Here is a 14065-nt window from a genome sequence, read left to right as displayed (position 1 = left end):
TTTCGCCTCTTTCATTATGTTGCTAATTGATTTTTGATAAATCCTTCAAATGGCCTAACCTTCGGAAACTACTAGTTGCAAAAGGTTGCGAAACAATCATTACTCTCATTTTAACCTAAAATATAGTACTTGCTCTTTTCCATTTTTGGCTCATAGTACCACTTTTCTCTCTCTAATAAAGTACCCCTATTATTCACTATCAATACTCCAATAATTTTTTCTTCCTATCACTCCTCTACTTTAACAATTGTGTATTAAAACTAGTATCTTCTCAAAAGTGTGTATTTTTATGAACGGATGAAATATTAAATAATACTCAACACGAATTTTAAGAAATTGTTTGAAAAGTAAAGGGAGAAAATGAGTGGAACGTAGTACCCATTTAAAGTATTAGTTTTATATTGGATTGTGAATGTAAAAAAATTGGTGGAATGTGAAGTCCGCATACTAAAAGTGGAATAAAGTAAATGTTTCTATAAATCGTGGACAAAATGGAAAAATAGTTCTATAAATTTGGTCATTGTTTGTTTGTTTATTTGTTTTTTCTAATAATTGCTTTAATTTTTTCTTTAGAAAAATAATGCAGCCGCAGTCAGTGCTCTCTCCGGTTATCGATTCTCAAACATATCATGTGGGTTCAATACTAGGCCTGCCTATTCGGCCGGTTCCGGTTCTAACCAGACCGGTTTCAATTTTTCATAAACTCCAGAACCATAACCAATGTGTAATTTTAATATGAATTCATTTGTAATATTAGTTAACTCAATACTAAAAAAATAATGACCCAATGTCTAGAAATATAACAACTAAAAATTAAAATAAATACACAAAAAATACAAATCAACAATACAATAATATTCATGTCCTTAATTGATGGGTAAGAGTGATGCCAATTTTCAAGTGTAGTACTCCTTACTATTTTGTAAAGAATCATCAAACGAATTAACAAATAGTAGTCCGGACTAGTTATGTTGGCAATTCTTTTTTTAAAAAAAGAGTTCTAAAATTTAGCAATTATTTTTTTTGAAAATTAAGTTTTAAAATTGAAATCCATTTTCCTTTTTTGGCTGAACAAATATTCAATGGAATTTCCAATACTAATTGATCTTGTTGTGCCTTTTTAGTTTAAAATGGAACAATTAATCGAGAATCGGAGACCCGTCAATACTAATTAATCCTGGTGTTTTGGCATCAATAGTGGAGTTGAAAATTGATTTATTTTCTTGGTCTGAAGATACGTTACATAGTCTCTAATTGGATCAGAGATTCTGAATATTTCCAATTGTGCAAATTATAAAGATGATGTGAATTAATCATAGTGGTAGATGGGCTGATTTAGGACTTTAGGTTGCAGTATTAAATGATACACTGTGTTAGTGTAGAAAAGCCCATACAAACCACAACTTGGGCCCAAGATATTGATTGATTTTTTAAAAATATTAGTAACATATATAGTGGGATTTTAATTGTTCTGATTTACTATTACTCCATTTGACTCTACTTTTATATATTGAGTTATAATAGAATATTAGCATAATGATTTAATTGGATGGTGGGGCCACATGTTTAGAATGGAAAAAAGTAAATGAGACTTTAAATCTTGAACAGTCCAAAATAGCTAAATGAGACTTTAAATCACAAACAGATGGAGTATTATTTTCCACGAGGATAGTTTTTGGGGTGTTATGTTTAAGAAAAATTGTCTATTACCTTTCATAATTTATGGAGTAGTTTCAATTCTAAGGTCATCTCCAAGTATTTATGTCAAACTTAAACTCATTTTTGAGTATATGTCACATCAAAAAATAATTATACTCCAACTACTTTTTAGTATATATCTCACTACGCCTGCTTATTCGGTCGGTTCCGGTTCTAACCGGACCGGTTGACCGGTTAACCGGTTTTAAATTTTCATAAATCCTAGAATCGGAACCGGAACCGGAACCGGCCGGTTAAGAACCGGTTGATTCCGGTTCCGAACCGGAAACGATGTGTAATTTTAATCCGAATTTATTTATAATTTTAAATAGTTCAATACTAAAAAATTAATAATCCAACATCTAGAAATATAACAAATAATACCTAAAAATTTAAATAAATACACAAAAAATACAAACCAATAATACAATAATATTCATATATGGATAAGAGTGATGCAAAGTGTAATAGGTCGGACTAGTTTATGTTAGCAGCTTTTTTATAAAAAATAGGAGTTCTAAACTTTAGCAATTTTTTTTTAAAAAAATGAGTTTTGAAATTGAATTCAATTTTTCATTTTTTGGCTAAACAAATATTCAATGGAATTTCCAATATTAATTGATCTTGTTGTGACTTTTTAGTTTATAACGGAACATTTGATAAATTATTCACAAACAGGTTTAAATCGTAAATTTGTTATAAAGTTAAATTTCTATCATATGAAATGTTATTGTATTTGTATAAGTTTTGTTGGAAATTAAAAACAAACTTATGATGTCCTACTCATTGTAGTTAGTTTATAAAAAAGGGATTGGAGAAATAATTGTAGATTCAAAGTATTATGGTTTAAATCACGGGCGGATCTACTAGGAGGGGATAAGGGGCATTTGCCCCTCCCCAATATATTTCATTTAGTATTATTTCATGGAGTAATTTAAAAAAAAAATTATTTCCTTTATAAATGTCCCACCTCAAACTTTTAAAATTTCTTCTTAGATATATTTTTGCCCCCGTTGAATTGAAATCCTGGCTCCGCCCCTGGTTTAAATATTTTAAATAGTACTTCAGAAAACAGAGCTCGCAAATCTAACACTGTTTCAATCTAAAAATCACTCAATATTTCAAATTATTTTACTTTAATTCAAAATTAATTCAATTAAATTAGATTCATCAGTATATTAAATTATAAAAACAATTGAATTATAATCCGATTTCCGGTTAGGAACCGGTCGGTTCCGGTTCTAACCGGAACCGGTTTTATTTAAAAAGTTGGAATCTGTACCGGAAAGCTGTTAATATGGTGTTTAGTTCGATTCACAACACATTGACTTTTTATAAATTTATCGTACTTAGAGATTTTTTATAATTATTTTAATTTAATGATTATTAAAATCGTACCATTGTAAGTAGTTAAATTTCCGAAAGCTGTTAATCTTTTATTCTTTCTTTAAAATTCTTACTTTTTTTTTACATATTTTATGCTCGAAATTGGAACACTAATTAGAAATATGTACACACATGGTTTAGTGATTGTACATACACTAAAACACAAACAAATGCATACAATTTGTCAATATAAAATTGAATGAGACAGTCTCACACATGCATGAAGATCAGAGCATCCCAAAGCTCTACAAATTCAGTGAAACTGCACGTGTGCCCTTCATTAAACTCATTTCAAATTTTAAGGTTTCAATTTTAATTTTCAAATATCAGGGTGGTATCCAAAGTCCAATTGTCCTTTAAATTGATTTTTTTTAATCTACAATTTGCTTATATTTGAGGTGAACTTATGACAATGTTCATGACTTTCCCATACAGTCTTAATTATATCTTAAATATCTTGCAGTCTTAATTACTATACTACCCAATTAACTGTTTCTGGGGTGGTGGGCTAAACTGTCGGAATTAATTTTAAAATATTGGAATTTAAAGATATCAAACTGCAGCTAAATCAGTATGTTAAAGCATAATTAATAAATGTCCTTCGAATTCACCTAATAAAATGTAAAACACATAAGTAATTAAATCCTAAGATTAATATGAATACCATGGAGAAAAAATTCAATGGTCCAAGTATACCACAGTGGAATATGTCTGGCCAATTATATTTTGACAAATAGGTAAATAAATGGCCTCTAAAGGATAATTGGGCCTCCCTCTCTGCCTTGTAGTTAAGTTCTAGTTTTAATAGTTTTTAATAGAGAAACATATATATGTCCACTAAGAGAAATCATTGTGTTTGTGTTTTAAAAGTAGGCCATGCCATTCACAATAATATAATACTACTACTATAATCAACTATTTTATTGTAACGAATAGATTTAATTTAAGAGAATATAATTAAAGACAGAATGATATACGAAAGATAAATTAGACCCACTATTATATTAAATTATAAATAATATTCACTCTTATCACTTTAATATTTACCAAATAGGGGTGTATTAAGCCAAATTAATTAAGGAATATGCATTTTAGCAATGACGGTAGCACGATGGTGGTTCAATTTTTCATAGTAGTAAAAGGATTTGTTTAGCTAACGACTTTCACATTTTAGAGTAAATTTGTAAATTCACTTACCAATTCCTTTTCGTTTTTATGAACTGGTACATATTCAAATTAATTATATATATGTATAGATATATGAATTAGATCTCGTGAAAAGAAGAAAACATGCCTTTTAAGACTTTGAAATTTAAGACGATCTTATTTGAATTGCAGCCAAACATTAATAAAGTCGAAAACTAATTTATTTATTAAAAGAAAAATAACTCCCTTAGTCCAAAAAATAGTACTTATACATTCTTTTCTTTTCTTAGCTTAGTGTGACATGAGTTTTAATAAAAGCTAAGTAGTCTGTTTGCTCATTTGCTGAGTAGAGTCCATTTTATTTATTAGCTTCAACAAATATGCAAAATTAAGAATAAAGTATTAAAAAAAATTAAAAAATAATATTTTATTAGTTTGATTTTCTTTCTATATTTTCATATTCTTTTAAATTAATACTCCGCTTCCCTTAATTTAAGGATTCTTAATCATTAAACATACCTTTGCCCCAAATCATTCCTTTAGCCACATGTAGTATATGTATACATGCAAAAATGAAGAGTTGCAAATGCTTTGGTTGTCTCCTCTCATTCCCTATTTATATATATATATATATATATATATATATATATATATATATATATATATATATCTTCCTCTCATATACCTTCTTTGCTACTGTTTCTCAACCTTTCTATTTTTTGGTCCTTAAAAAGAGAAAACGAGGAATATGGTGGTGCTTTTGAGTCAAAAAACGCTAGTGGTCGACAAAGCAATCCAATTAGCGCTTTTACCCTTTCCCCCTTCGTTATAGCTTTCTCCTCAAACCTCAGATCAAATTCCACACCTTTTTTTTTATTTTATTTTTTTCTAGCCAAAACAATGACTCCTTCATATACAAAAAATACCAAAAGAAGAAGAAGAAGATCATCTTCTTCATCTTCTTCTTCAAGAAGAATAATCGAGAAGAAGCATTTGATCAACTCTGCGGCTCCGGTGAATGAGGTGGAGGTGGAGATTTTAGATTCGGGCAGCTCCACTCCGAAAGGGGAAAGGTTTCGGATACCGAAGATGACGAGCTGCCCTCCTGCGCCCAAGAAGAGGCAGATACGCGCCGCTGTGAGCTGCTCGTTGAGGCGGAAGCCGGTGTTTTTCGCCTCGCCGGATATAGACCTCTTTTTCTACTTCGCGTTTCGTGGCGTTCCGTTCGACTGCTAGAATTTGGTGTTGATTGCTTTTCTATTTTGCAATGTTTTCAAAATTGGAACCAAAATCATTGTTTGTTTTTTTTCCTTTTACTATTAGCTATGTGAATCATGAAAAAAACAAGAGTTGTAGTGGAGTTGGTGTAATATAGTTATCATATCGATTCATGTTGGTAGATGAATCGATTCATGGTTAAGACTTTGTGTGATTAGTGGTGGAGATTTTGGAATAGCTATTAGTGCTTTTTGTATTAGTGTATGGGATGTATACCTCATAAACCAATCATAGCTTTTGTGATATGTTCTTTCCCTTTTGCTCTTTGTATTTTTTTTATTTCTAGTGTTTTTTGAAAGGAATTGGTGGGAGTTTGAGATTCCTGCAGCCAAGATTGATTGGTGTGCTGTTGTTCATAACTATTTTATTTGGACGTGATAGTTTTGTCAACGGGGGTGGTGTTTGGTTTTCAAGATAAAATAATACCAAGATACAAGCTAGGATTGAGGTGTGAGATTATTTTAGTCATAGGGGGTTAGCTATGACTAATTATCCCATAATTATCCATCTAGGATTGAATTGAAGAACTAAATCTAATGAACCAAACACACTACAAATTTAATTTCGGATACAATCTTGCAAACCGAACACATCATGAGGATATGTTTAATCCTATAGCCAGTTGTGTAAATGGAAAACGATATTTTTTTTAAAAAAATACTACTGTACTATCAAATAGTAGGCTTGAAAAAGTTGTTCATTAATTTTGAATTTTGGCGCAATTCTCAATTCTTGCATAAAGTTATGGGACAAGAATTCCCAAATGAAAAGGTTAAATAAATAAATAGCACATTTAGACTAAGTGATTGAGTTCTAGATAAAGAAGTGATTATAATGATTATGTGGTGACTGAAATGAATGATAGTGATGTCTATCCCCTCTCCACATAAAATTGTCTAGACTAAACTCCATTAATATAACAATTAGCAATGTCTTACACTAAAAAAAATGGTTGTTTGCAAGCACCGATTTGGTCGGAAAATGGCATATATTAATTTCCGAGCACTTTTTTCAACAGCAAGGTGCTCTGTAAATGCGAGCACATTGTTGGAAATTTGCGAGCACACATGTGCTCGTAAAATGGTTCGAAAATAAGAATTAGTTTTACCCTAATAACTACTAGTACGTTTTATCAATAGATAGATAAACATTGCTAGAGGAAGGAGTAGGCTATCCAAACTCATTTTAAAATAAGAATTAGGAGCCATGACTTTTTGTAAGATAGATGAAATCCTTGTATAAAAAAACTTATGGAGAGTTATTCAGTACCACGAATTCATTCAAGAAAGTAAAAAGTCCGTTGTAAATATTCACTATTTAAAGATCGAAACGATTCATAATTTTTATTTTAGTCGATTTCTATATGATTCAATATTTAAAGGATTACACTAAGCTCCAAAATAAAATGTTCAATAAATCAAAGCAATATGTTGAAAAAATTGGTTTTTACTGCTCAATTATATTTTGAATTTCACGATTTTATCCCATGTTGAAGCAAGAAATAGATAGACTTTTATATTAAAAACATTGAAATCGAAAAGCCTGTTAATAATAAGACTATTGTCTTTTAACATATGAAAGGTGATATTATTGTCAGATTTCCTTTTCTATTATTAAAATTTGGTCTTTATCTTGTGTCAGTTAATTTGTAGGGTATCCAACATGTCTAATGGAATCCAATGAAAAGGCTCGTGCGGATAGTGATCATTTGTTTTCAGATTTAGGGATAGGGAATCTTATGAATTTTCTCATCATTTTTATTTTTATTTTTACATTCTTTTGGGACATTCTGATTGATGATCATGATGATTGCACTTCTCTATAAACCGAAATTGTATTTATGCTACTTCTGTCAAGGCTAACATCATTTGGTTTTCCATACACTATTTCTTTTCTCATCTCTCTCTCTTTTTTTTAATCCTTTTTGGGCGTACTATGATCATCATTTCTTGCTCTAGGGAATATTATAATTGCCGGTCTTTGGGAATTTAGACCACATACACACTACGTTTTAAAGTTTTCTTTAAACATGCCAAACAAAATGGTTGGACACATACCTACCTTTATCTCATCATATACAGAATTTTTTTACTTTGCTATTTGAGTTGTTAGAAAATGTAAAGTATGTACAACCCTTCAATGTCTTGTTCAATTTTAATATTGTAAGTAATTGAATTGTACTTTCCCCGTCCTCTAAAAATAGAGATTTGAGGGTAGATGTTTTCTTGTGAAATTGGTAAAGTAGAAAAGGGAAAAAAGAAATTGAAGTCATGTTAGTGGGATAATAGGACTCACGTCATTAATAGCAAATACTACAGGGAATATAAGATTGATAAAGTTAAGGATATACTATAAAAATTGTTTCACTACCACTTTCCAAATTGTTTCATTTCTCCCAGTATTTTACACCATTTTTTGAATTTCCAAAATATCCATGCATAAAGAAATGTGTCATATATAATAGGACGGAGGGAGGGGATACCAAGTTACTCACAACAGCGTTACAAAGTCTACAGATGGTGAAACTTTATTGAATAAAATGAAAACAGAAGATAAGAGTGAATACAAATGTAAACTTGGAGTTAGTACTTTTCATTACTGTGGTCACATATCTTCCTAATACTATTTAATAATGGTGATCAAGGGTTTCATCTTCCTCAAATTGGACTGGAATTGTTTCATCCTCTTTGTGATCGGGGCGAGGCATTGCCTCAACGCCATCATCAGTTGTATTTTTCCTGGAATCCGTCTCATTAGCCATGGTTTGCTTGTCCATCATACCCGACAGGGCCAGCCTAGGAGACCATTCGAGAACATCGTCTATAATATTGGACACCCGCTTCTGATACCTGTAAAAACATAATTACGACACTTCAGCTTAATGGCATGTATGGTCTCACTAATTAGGCAGGAAGGCCAGGGGGGAGGAGGGGCACGTTTACGTTGGTAATAACATATAGGTTAAAGTTCATAACCAATACCTGGCTCTTGCAGCTTCATCAGGAGCATGATGCCTCATTAATAGAATGACAAGAACAGCTACAAGTGCGAAAAACAAACGAGCTGTCCACTTGGGGCGCTCTCCCTCATCTTTCTGGGGCCAAAACTGGAATAGCTCCTTAAGTGTTGCTTCCTCTGCAAGAATATTCGGGAAGAACCATACCCTCTTTCCAAGAGCAATCCATAGTGCCCCGAATACAAGGGCTCTTACTGCATGTAAATGAAGCCTAAAATTAGATCAATGTAGCATACAAATCAAAAGGTACAACCAAACATCGCAACACAAATACTCATACGATACAAGAGAAACTGTGACTCATAACAAACAGCATGTAATTCCTGTGCCTTGGATATCGATGGCCATAGATGCTAACATAATTATCAGTTTATCTGAAGAAATGGAGATACTTCAAAGTGACTACATACCTATACACCTATTCTATAAGCTAGGCCATGTGGATGAAGGTCCCACAAGATGAACCAATGTGGATAAAAATGAAAACAATATCAGCACCAAAAACTTACACAAAAGCATGCAGAGTATAAGAAGCAATACACCCGCACAGAAGTAGAGAATAAGTAGCTTGACTTGATGGGGATACACAGGAAACAGGCAGATTGCTAGCGTCAAAACAGGCCAGCAAAATGAGAGAAGAGTCTGCCATAATGGTCTTCGGTTGACAAAAGTCCATGCAAAGAATGCATCATTATCAGAAAATAATTGATCCTGCATATCACAATAAAGTTTTACAGTTAGAAACTTAGAATAACCATACAAAAAGTTTTACAATTAGAAAGACCATACAAAAAATGTTAAATATGGCCATAATTAGCTCTGTCATGTCACCACTGCCATATCTTCATAAGACATCAAATTGTACAGGAATAGCCAGAACAGGGCTGCAGGTTATGCTGCTGTCAGATCTCCTAACAAATGCATGAAAACTATTCTCTGCCACCATTAACAGTGGAAAACAATGCCCAGAGTTTCTTCACTATCACTGTTTTAAGACCATGAATCAAGCATGTTGAAGGTGACATCCACAAGCATGACCACTTCTCTGACAAGGTTGTCTGATTGATTCTCACAAACTCACAACACAACACCCACTCTACCATTAAAAAGTCCCTATCGACTGCCACCCAATACCAACACCATCAGCTGGCATTCAACAATGAAGGAGGTGCAACTGCAACCCCCACCAACTGTGGTGGCAATGGGATGTTGGTGTCTGGTAATCCGTCAGGGATACCGTGATTCAACATCAAAGAAGTTGCAAGCTTGCAGTGGTAGACCAGCAGGAAAATATTGTGGTTTAGGGTTTTTCTTTCTAATGTTTGAATAGACTTGGAATAATGAGGCGTATTCAGTAAAATTCATTATGAAAATTAAATTTTGGGTGTATTAATAAGAATGGGTGCAAATAGCCATACCCTTTATCAGTTTTTGAGTCAGTCACATGAAAGTTAGAAATGTTGGTCAGCAAGTCAAGTGAAAGGATTAACATAAGTAGCCATACCCTATTTTAATCCTCATTGCAAAGAAAAAGTTAGGAAGGAACTTACTGGAAAAATCTCCAAATGTGCAGGCCATGTAGATAATTTTCTCTTTCCTGGTCGAACAGTTTTGACAACACGGTCACATCGCACTATCAGATTCTTTCTCAGCAGTGAGTTCGCAACATCTTCAATTTCTAAATTCTTATCTGATTCAAGTAGGTCTTTGAGTTCTGGATGGTTTCTCAAAAAACTAACAAAATCTTTTCCTCTAAAATATTCAACTCTTGTTTCCTGTAAAACAGCCCACCTCGACTCCAGTTCTTTATGGTCCCTCACTTTCTCAGCAAATGTCTGAAAAACATCCTTCTTTGCAGCTTGTTTCTGAAATTGAAAGTTCAACATCAATATGAGAATAAATTTCCTACCAATTTCATTTCATACAAATAGGAAACATCATAAAACTATCAATAAACTTATTGAACAATTTCTTTTATAAGTTAATTCCTTTTGTTTGTACAAGGATCCAAAGATTGCACTGTTATCACCATAGTTGGCACAGGTAACAAAGTGTGCGGCTGCAATCATAGGTGGACAACCAATCAAACCAACAAGCTAGGGCCAAGGAATGCTACTGTTTTGTTAGTCCACCTATTGAATAAATAGTCTTTTTCTTAATCAAGCATGTTGATTGAAATAAAAAGATACGAAGCATCACAAAATTGTGTGTTTTTTACTGTAGGAAAAGCAGAGCAGTTAGAGATTGAAATAATAATACTCCTTATTTTGGCAAGTCGGCTGTCGTATTTTTCAATAAAGTGGGAAGAAAAACAGTAGAAGGAAGGTACAATGGCTGCCTAATTGAACGATTCACTAAATGGGATAGCCTTGTCATGAAATCTTCCAGGTAATGCAAACTCTTGATGTAATAATGAGTGTTATTGAATAAGAGACACATATATGGTAGACCCAACCATATCCACTGTATGAGAATGAGATAGCAATAATCTAGTTCATATTTAACCATGTGATAAATGCCAGTCCACAGTGGCTTCTGTTGTCCTTAGTGCCAATGAAGAAACTCCAAAACATATAACAGATAAAACTAAAAATGAAAAGTTGTCCATCAGACATGAAACAGCAATGAATCAGCATAGCCACTATGAAGGGAATAAAAAAGGGTAGAAACTTATACGGTTGCTAACAGGTAAGAGCAATAAATTTAGTTACACGGAACGGTTACATTAATCTATTTTTAATAACTAAAGCTACAAAGTAAGATTAGCCAAATCTCGCAAAAGAAGCAATGACACTATTTTAAAAGAACGCGTGTTTGAGTATTTGTCCAACTCAAACCTTGGAAGTTAAGAATTTAAGACGTTTAAAATAAAATAAAGAAAGAAAGTAAAGAAATTCCTTCTGCTGTCAAACAAAAATACCTACAATATCAAGACCCCATGAAAGCCTGATGTAGCTCCTTATTTAATAGGCCTAATGTAACACACACTTGGAACCTGGGATCTTTTCTACAAAACAGATATTGGAAAGGATATTCTGCTGAAAAGGCAGAGGACGACCAAGCCCCCAACCGCCATGACTCCCTCATAATAGAGAATGTCAATTAGAAACGTACACAGCGCAATCATAAGAGTGTGCAAGTCAACATCCACAGAATGAAATTCTAGGCTTCAGACTAGTCAGTTGAACTACAGATGAAGTTCTAATCAAGCTGCCCCACCCATTATATTTTGAATAATCTCAGACATTAAGCATGTTGATCGACTGGAACACAAGTAGAAGTGACTAAAAACAATCTCAATTTCCATATTTACATTCGTAATCATTTCATTCAACATTACCATCCTTATAAATATAGTTTTCAACCTAACCAAGATTTAAATAGAACGAATTCACATAAACTAGAGATCACCATACTGCAGAGGTATCAGATCATACCATAAACCTAACTTCATGAATCGAAGAAGAAACAAATTCAAACAATCAGAATCTCAAATGCGAGTACAATTCGACTACAAAATTGAGAATAAAACTTACCCTAGGAGGGGCGTCGGTAGAGGAGTCGACGTACGAGCGGCGCCCCCTCTTCTTATCGCCAGCTGCTCCACTTCCGCCGCCACTTGTTTTCTTCATTGTCAACAAGTTTCGGTTCTGCTTTTCATACAGTCTTTTATGCTGTGTCTCGCATATTTGTAAATTGTAAGTGATGCTTCTTCAGTAAAAGGGGGAAACAAGAATTATTTTTCTCAATTCATTTTCTTTTCCAATTTTCGTATTACATTTATTGGGCTTCTGGCCCAATATTTCCTCATTTATGTAGCTACTCCTTATTTTATTTTATGTTTAAATCATTTATTATCATGCAAAAATCATAAAACTGTTATAATATAGTATTAATTCATATATTAATTTATTTTATGCTTAAATTATTTGATTTGCGCTGCAGAATTAATAAATCTTGATTTTTCTATAATATCTTAATTTTTCAAAATGTGGCATGATGCCAAAATTTATTGGGCAATAACTCAAATTTTTGGATTTTGATTCAGATTAATTGAAAATTTGCATTATATCGAATTTCTCGGCAAATAATATCTGAACGCACCGTTGACTTTAATTATTCATGAATTTTTTCTTTTTTTGTACATTGATTCCAAAATAAAATTCAACACTCTCATCTTCTCCACAAGATTACATCTCTTATCTCTCTCTCTTGAAAATGGCGATCTCTGCTCCGCCGCTGCTTCTCCTCCTCCTCCTCTCTCTTCTCGCAGTCACCTCCTCCGCCCGCCCCTGCAGAACTTTTTTCTACTTCTCCGCCACAACCAAGACGATCTCCACCACCTATTATCCCCACCACTCCCTCCCGGCAAACCCTAACCCCAATTCCGCCCAAAATCCCCACTATGTCGCCTTCATCTTCACCACCACCACCACCCACAAACCCTTCTCTTCCCACCGCCCTTCACTCAATTTCAAATCCGATCTCTCCTCCAGCGCCGATTCTCACTCATCCCCAGCGATGACGTCATCCGGTTTCCCCCTCAATTTCTATTCCACCGTTTCGAGCTCCATTCGCGACCGCACCAAGGATATCCTGAGCGTGGTGGGCGCGCTGCTCTTCGGCGTCGGCTGCGGGGCCCTCACCGGAGCCCTGATGTACTTCCTGTGGGCCCTCTTCTTCCCCAGCCGTTTCGATTTCGACGATCTATCTGACGATGAGGAGGAGGAGGACGTCGCCGCGGCGAAGAAGAAATTGGGATACGTTGCGATTCCTGCGATTGCCGAGAATCATGCGCCGCCTGCTAAGGAGGTGGTTTGATAATGACGATAAATTGAAATCACTATATATACATATTTCAATGTGTGTGTTTTGTGAATTTGAATACGCTATTGCTACTTCATATTGGGAATTGATGACTATGATCCAGTATGTGAGCTTTATGTTTAACGCTAATATTTATCCTTTATGCATATGAACATGTGTGGTGTGGATATAAACTCAGGATATTGAATAAAGCTGGATTATTTATGTTTTTTATGTAATGTTTGGCTAAGTTTATTTTATGAGATGTTATAATGTCTTATGACTTAAGAGCTTGTAAGTTATCATAGTGTTAGGATAATGAAGCTTGTAAGCTAGAATTAATTAGAATTGTGTGTTAGGGTGAAAAAGTCTTAGTTAGAGAGACAAAATTGAATCCCGAAGTAGGAAGTTTTGACTACTAAAATAACATACTAGAGTTATTGCAGCTGATGTTGATGAACTTAGCTTTTGGGGAGCTTGTAAGCTTTTTGAGCTTATTTTAGAATCTCAGATCTTATAAGACTCTACAAGGTTGTTTGATGAGCTTGTAAGCTCAACCAAACACCCCCTTAGTAGACTAGGAAATGGAATATGCTGGTGCTATGGATCAACTGACCTGAGGCCAAGCTTTTTTTCTGATTTTTAATGCTTTGGCTCTGCGTTCTGCCTTTGGTGTTCCACGCTATATGACATGAAACTCGTAAGGAACGTGTGGATAGGTCGCTTTGATTTTGT

General features: G+C 33.8%; 2 protein-coding genes across 2 annotated transcripts; one reads left to right on the top strand and one right to left on the bottom strand.

The window, feature by feature from the left end:
* Nucleotides 1-8009: 8009 nt before the first annotated feature.
* Nucleotides 8010-12240, bottom strand: LOC121802713. The gene is made up of 5 exons (XM_042202395.1): nt 12061-12240; nt 10075-10389; nt 9034-9235; nt 8490-8718; nt 8010-8357 (listed from the first exon to the last, which is right to left on the bottom strand). Exons 1-5 carry the CDS (start codon nt 12154-12156, stop codon nt 8135-8137), a joined length of 1065 nt encoding a protein of 354 aa, XP_042058329.1. The 5' UTR covers nt 12157-12240; the 3' UTR covers nt 8010-8134.
* A 502-nt stretch (nt 12241-12742) lies between these two features.
* On the top strand, nt 12743-13345 carry LOC121792780. Its single transcript, XM_042190870.1, has one exon. The coding sequence runs from the start codon at nt 12743-12745 to the stop codon at nt 13343-13345; it is 603 nt and encodes a 200-aa protein (XP_042046804.1).
* Nucleotides 13346-14065: the final 720 nt, after the last annotated feature.

Source organism: Salvia splendens, chromosome 1 (assembly GCF_004379255.2).
Source record: "Salvia splendens isolate huo1 chromosome 1, SspV2, whole genome shotgun sequence".
NCBI classification, from domain to species: Eukaryota; Viridiplantae; Streptophyta; class Magnoliopsida; order Lamiales; family Lamiaceae; genus Salvia; species Salvia splendens.
The sequence above is the reverse complement of the archived record's forward strand: the minus strand, read 5'-3'. Positions and strand labels throughout refer to the sequence as shown.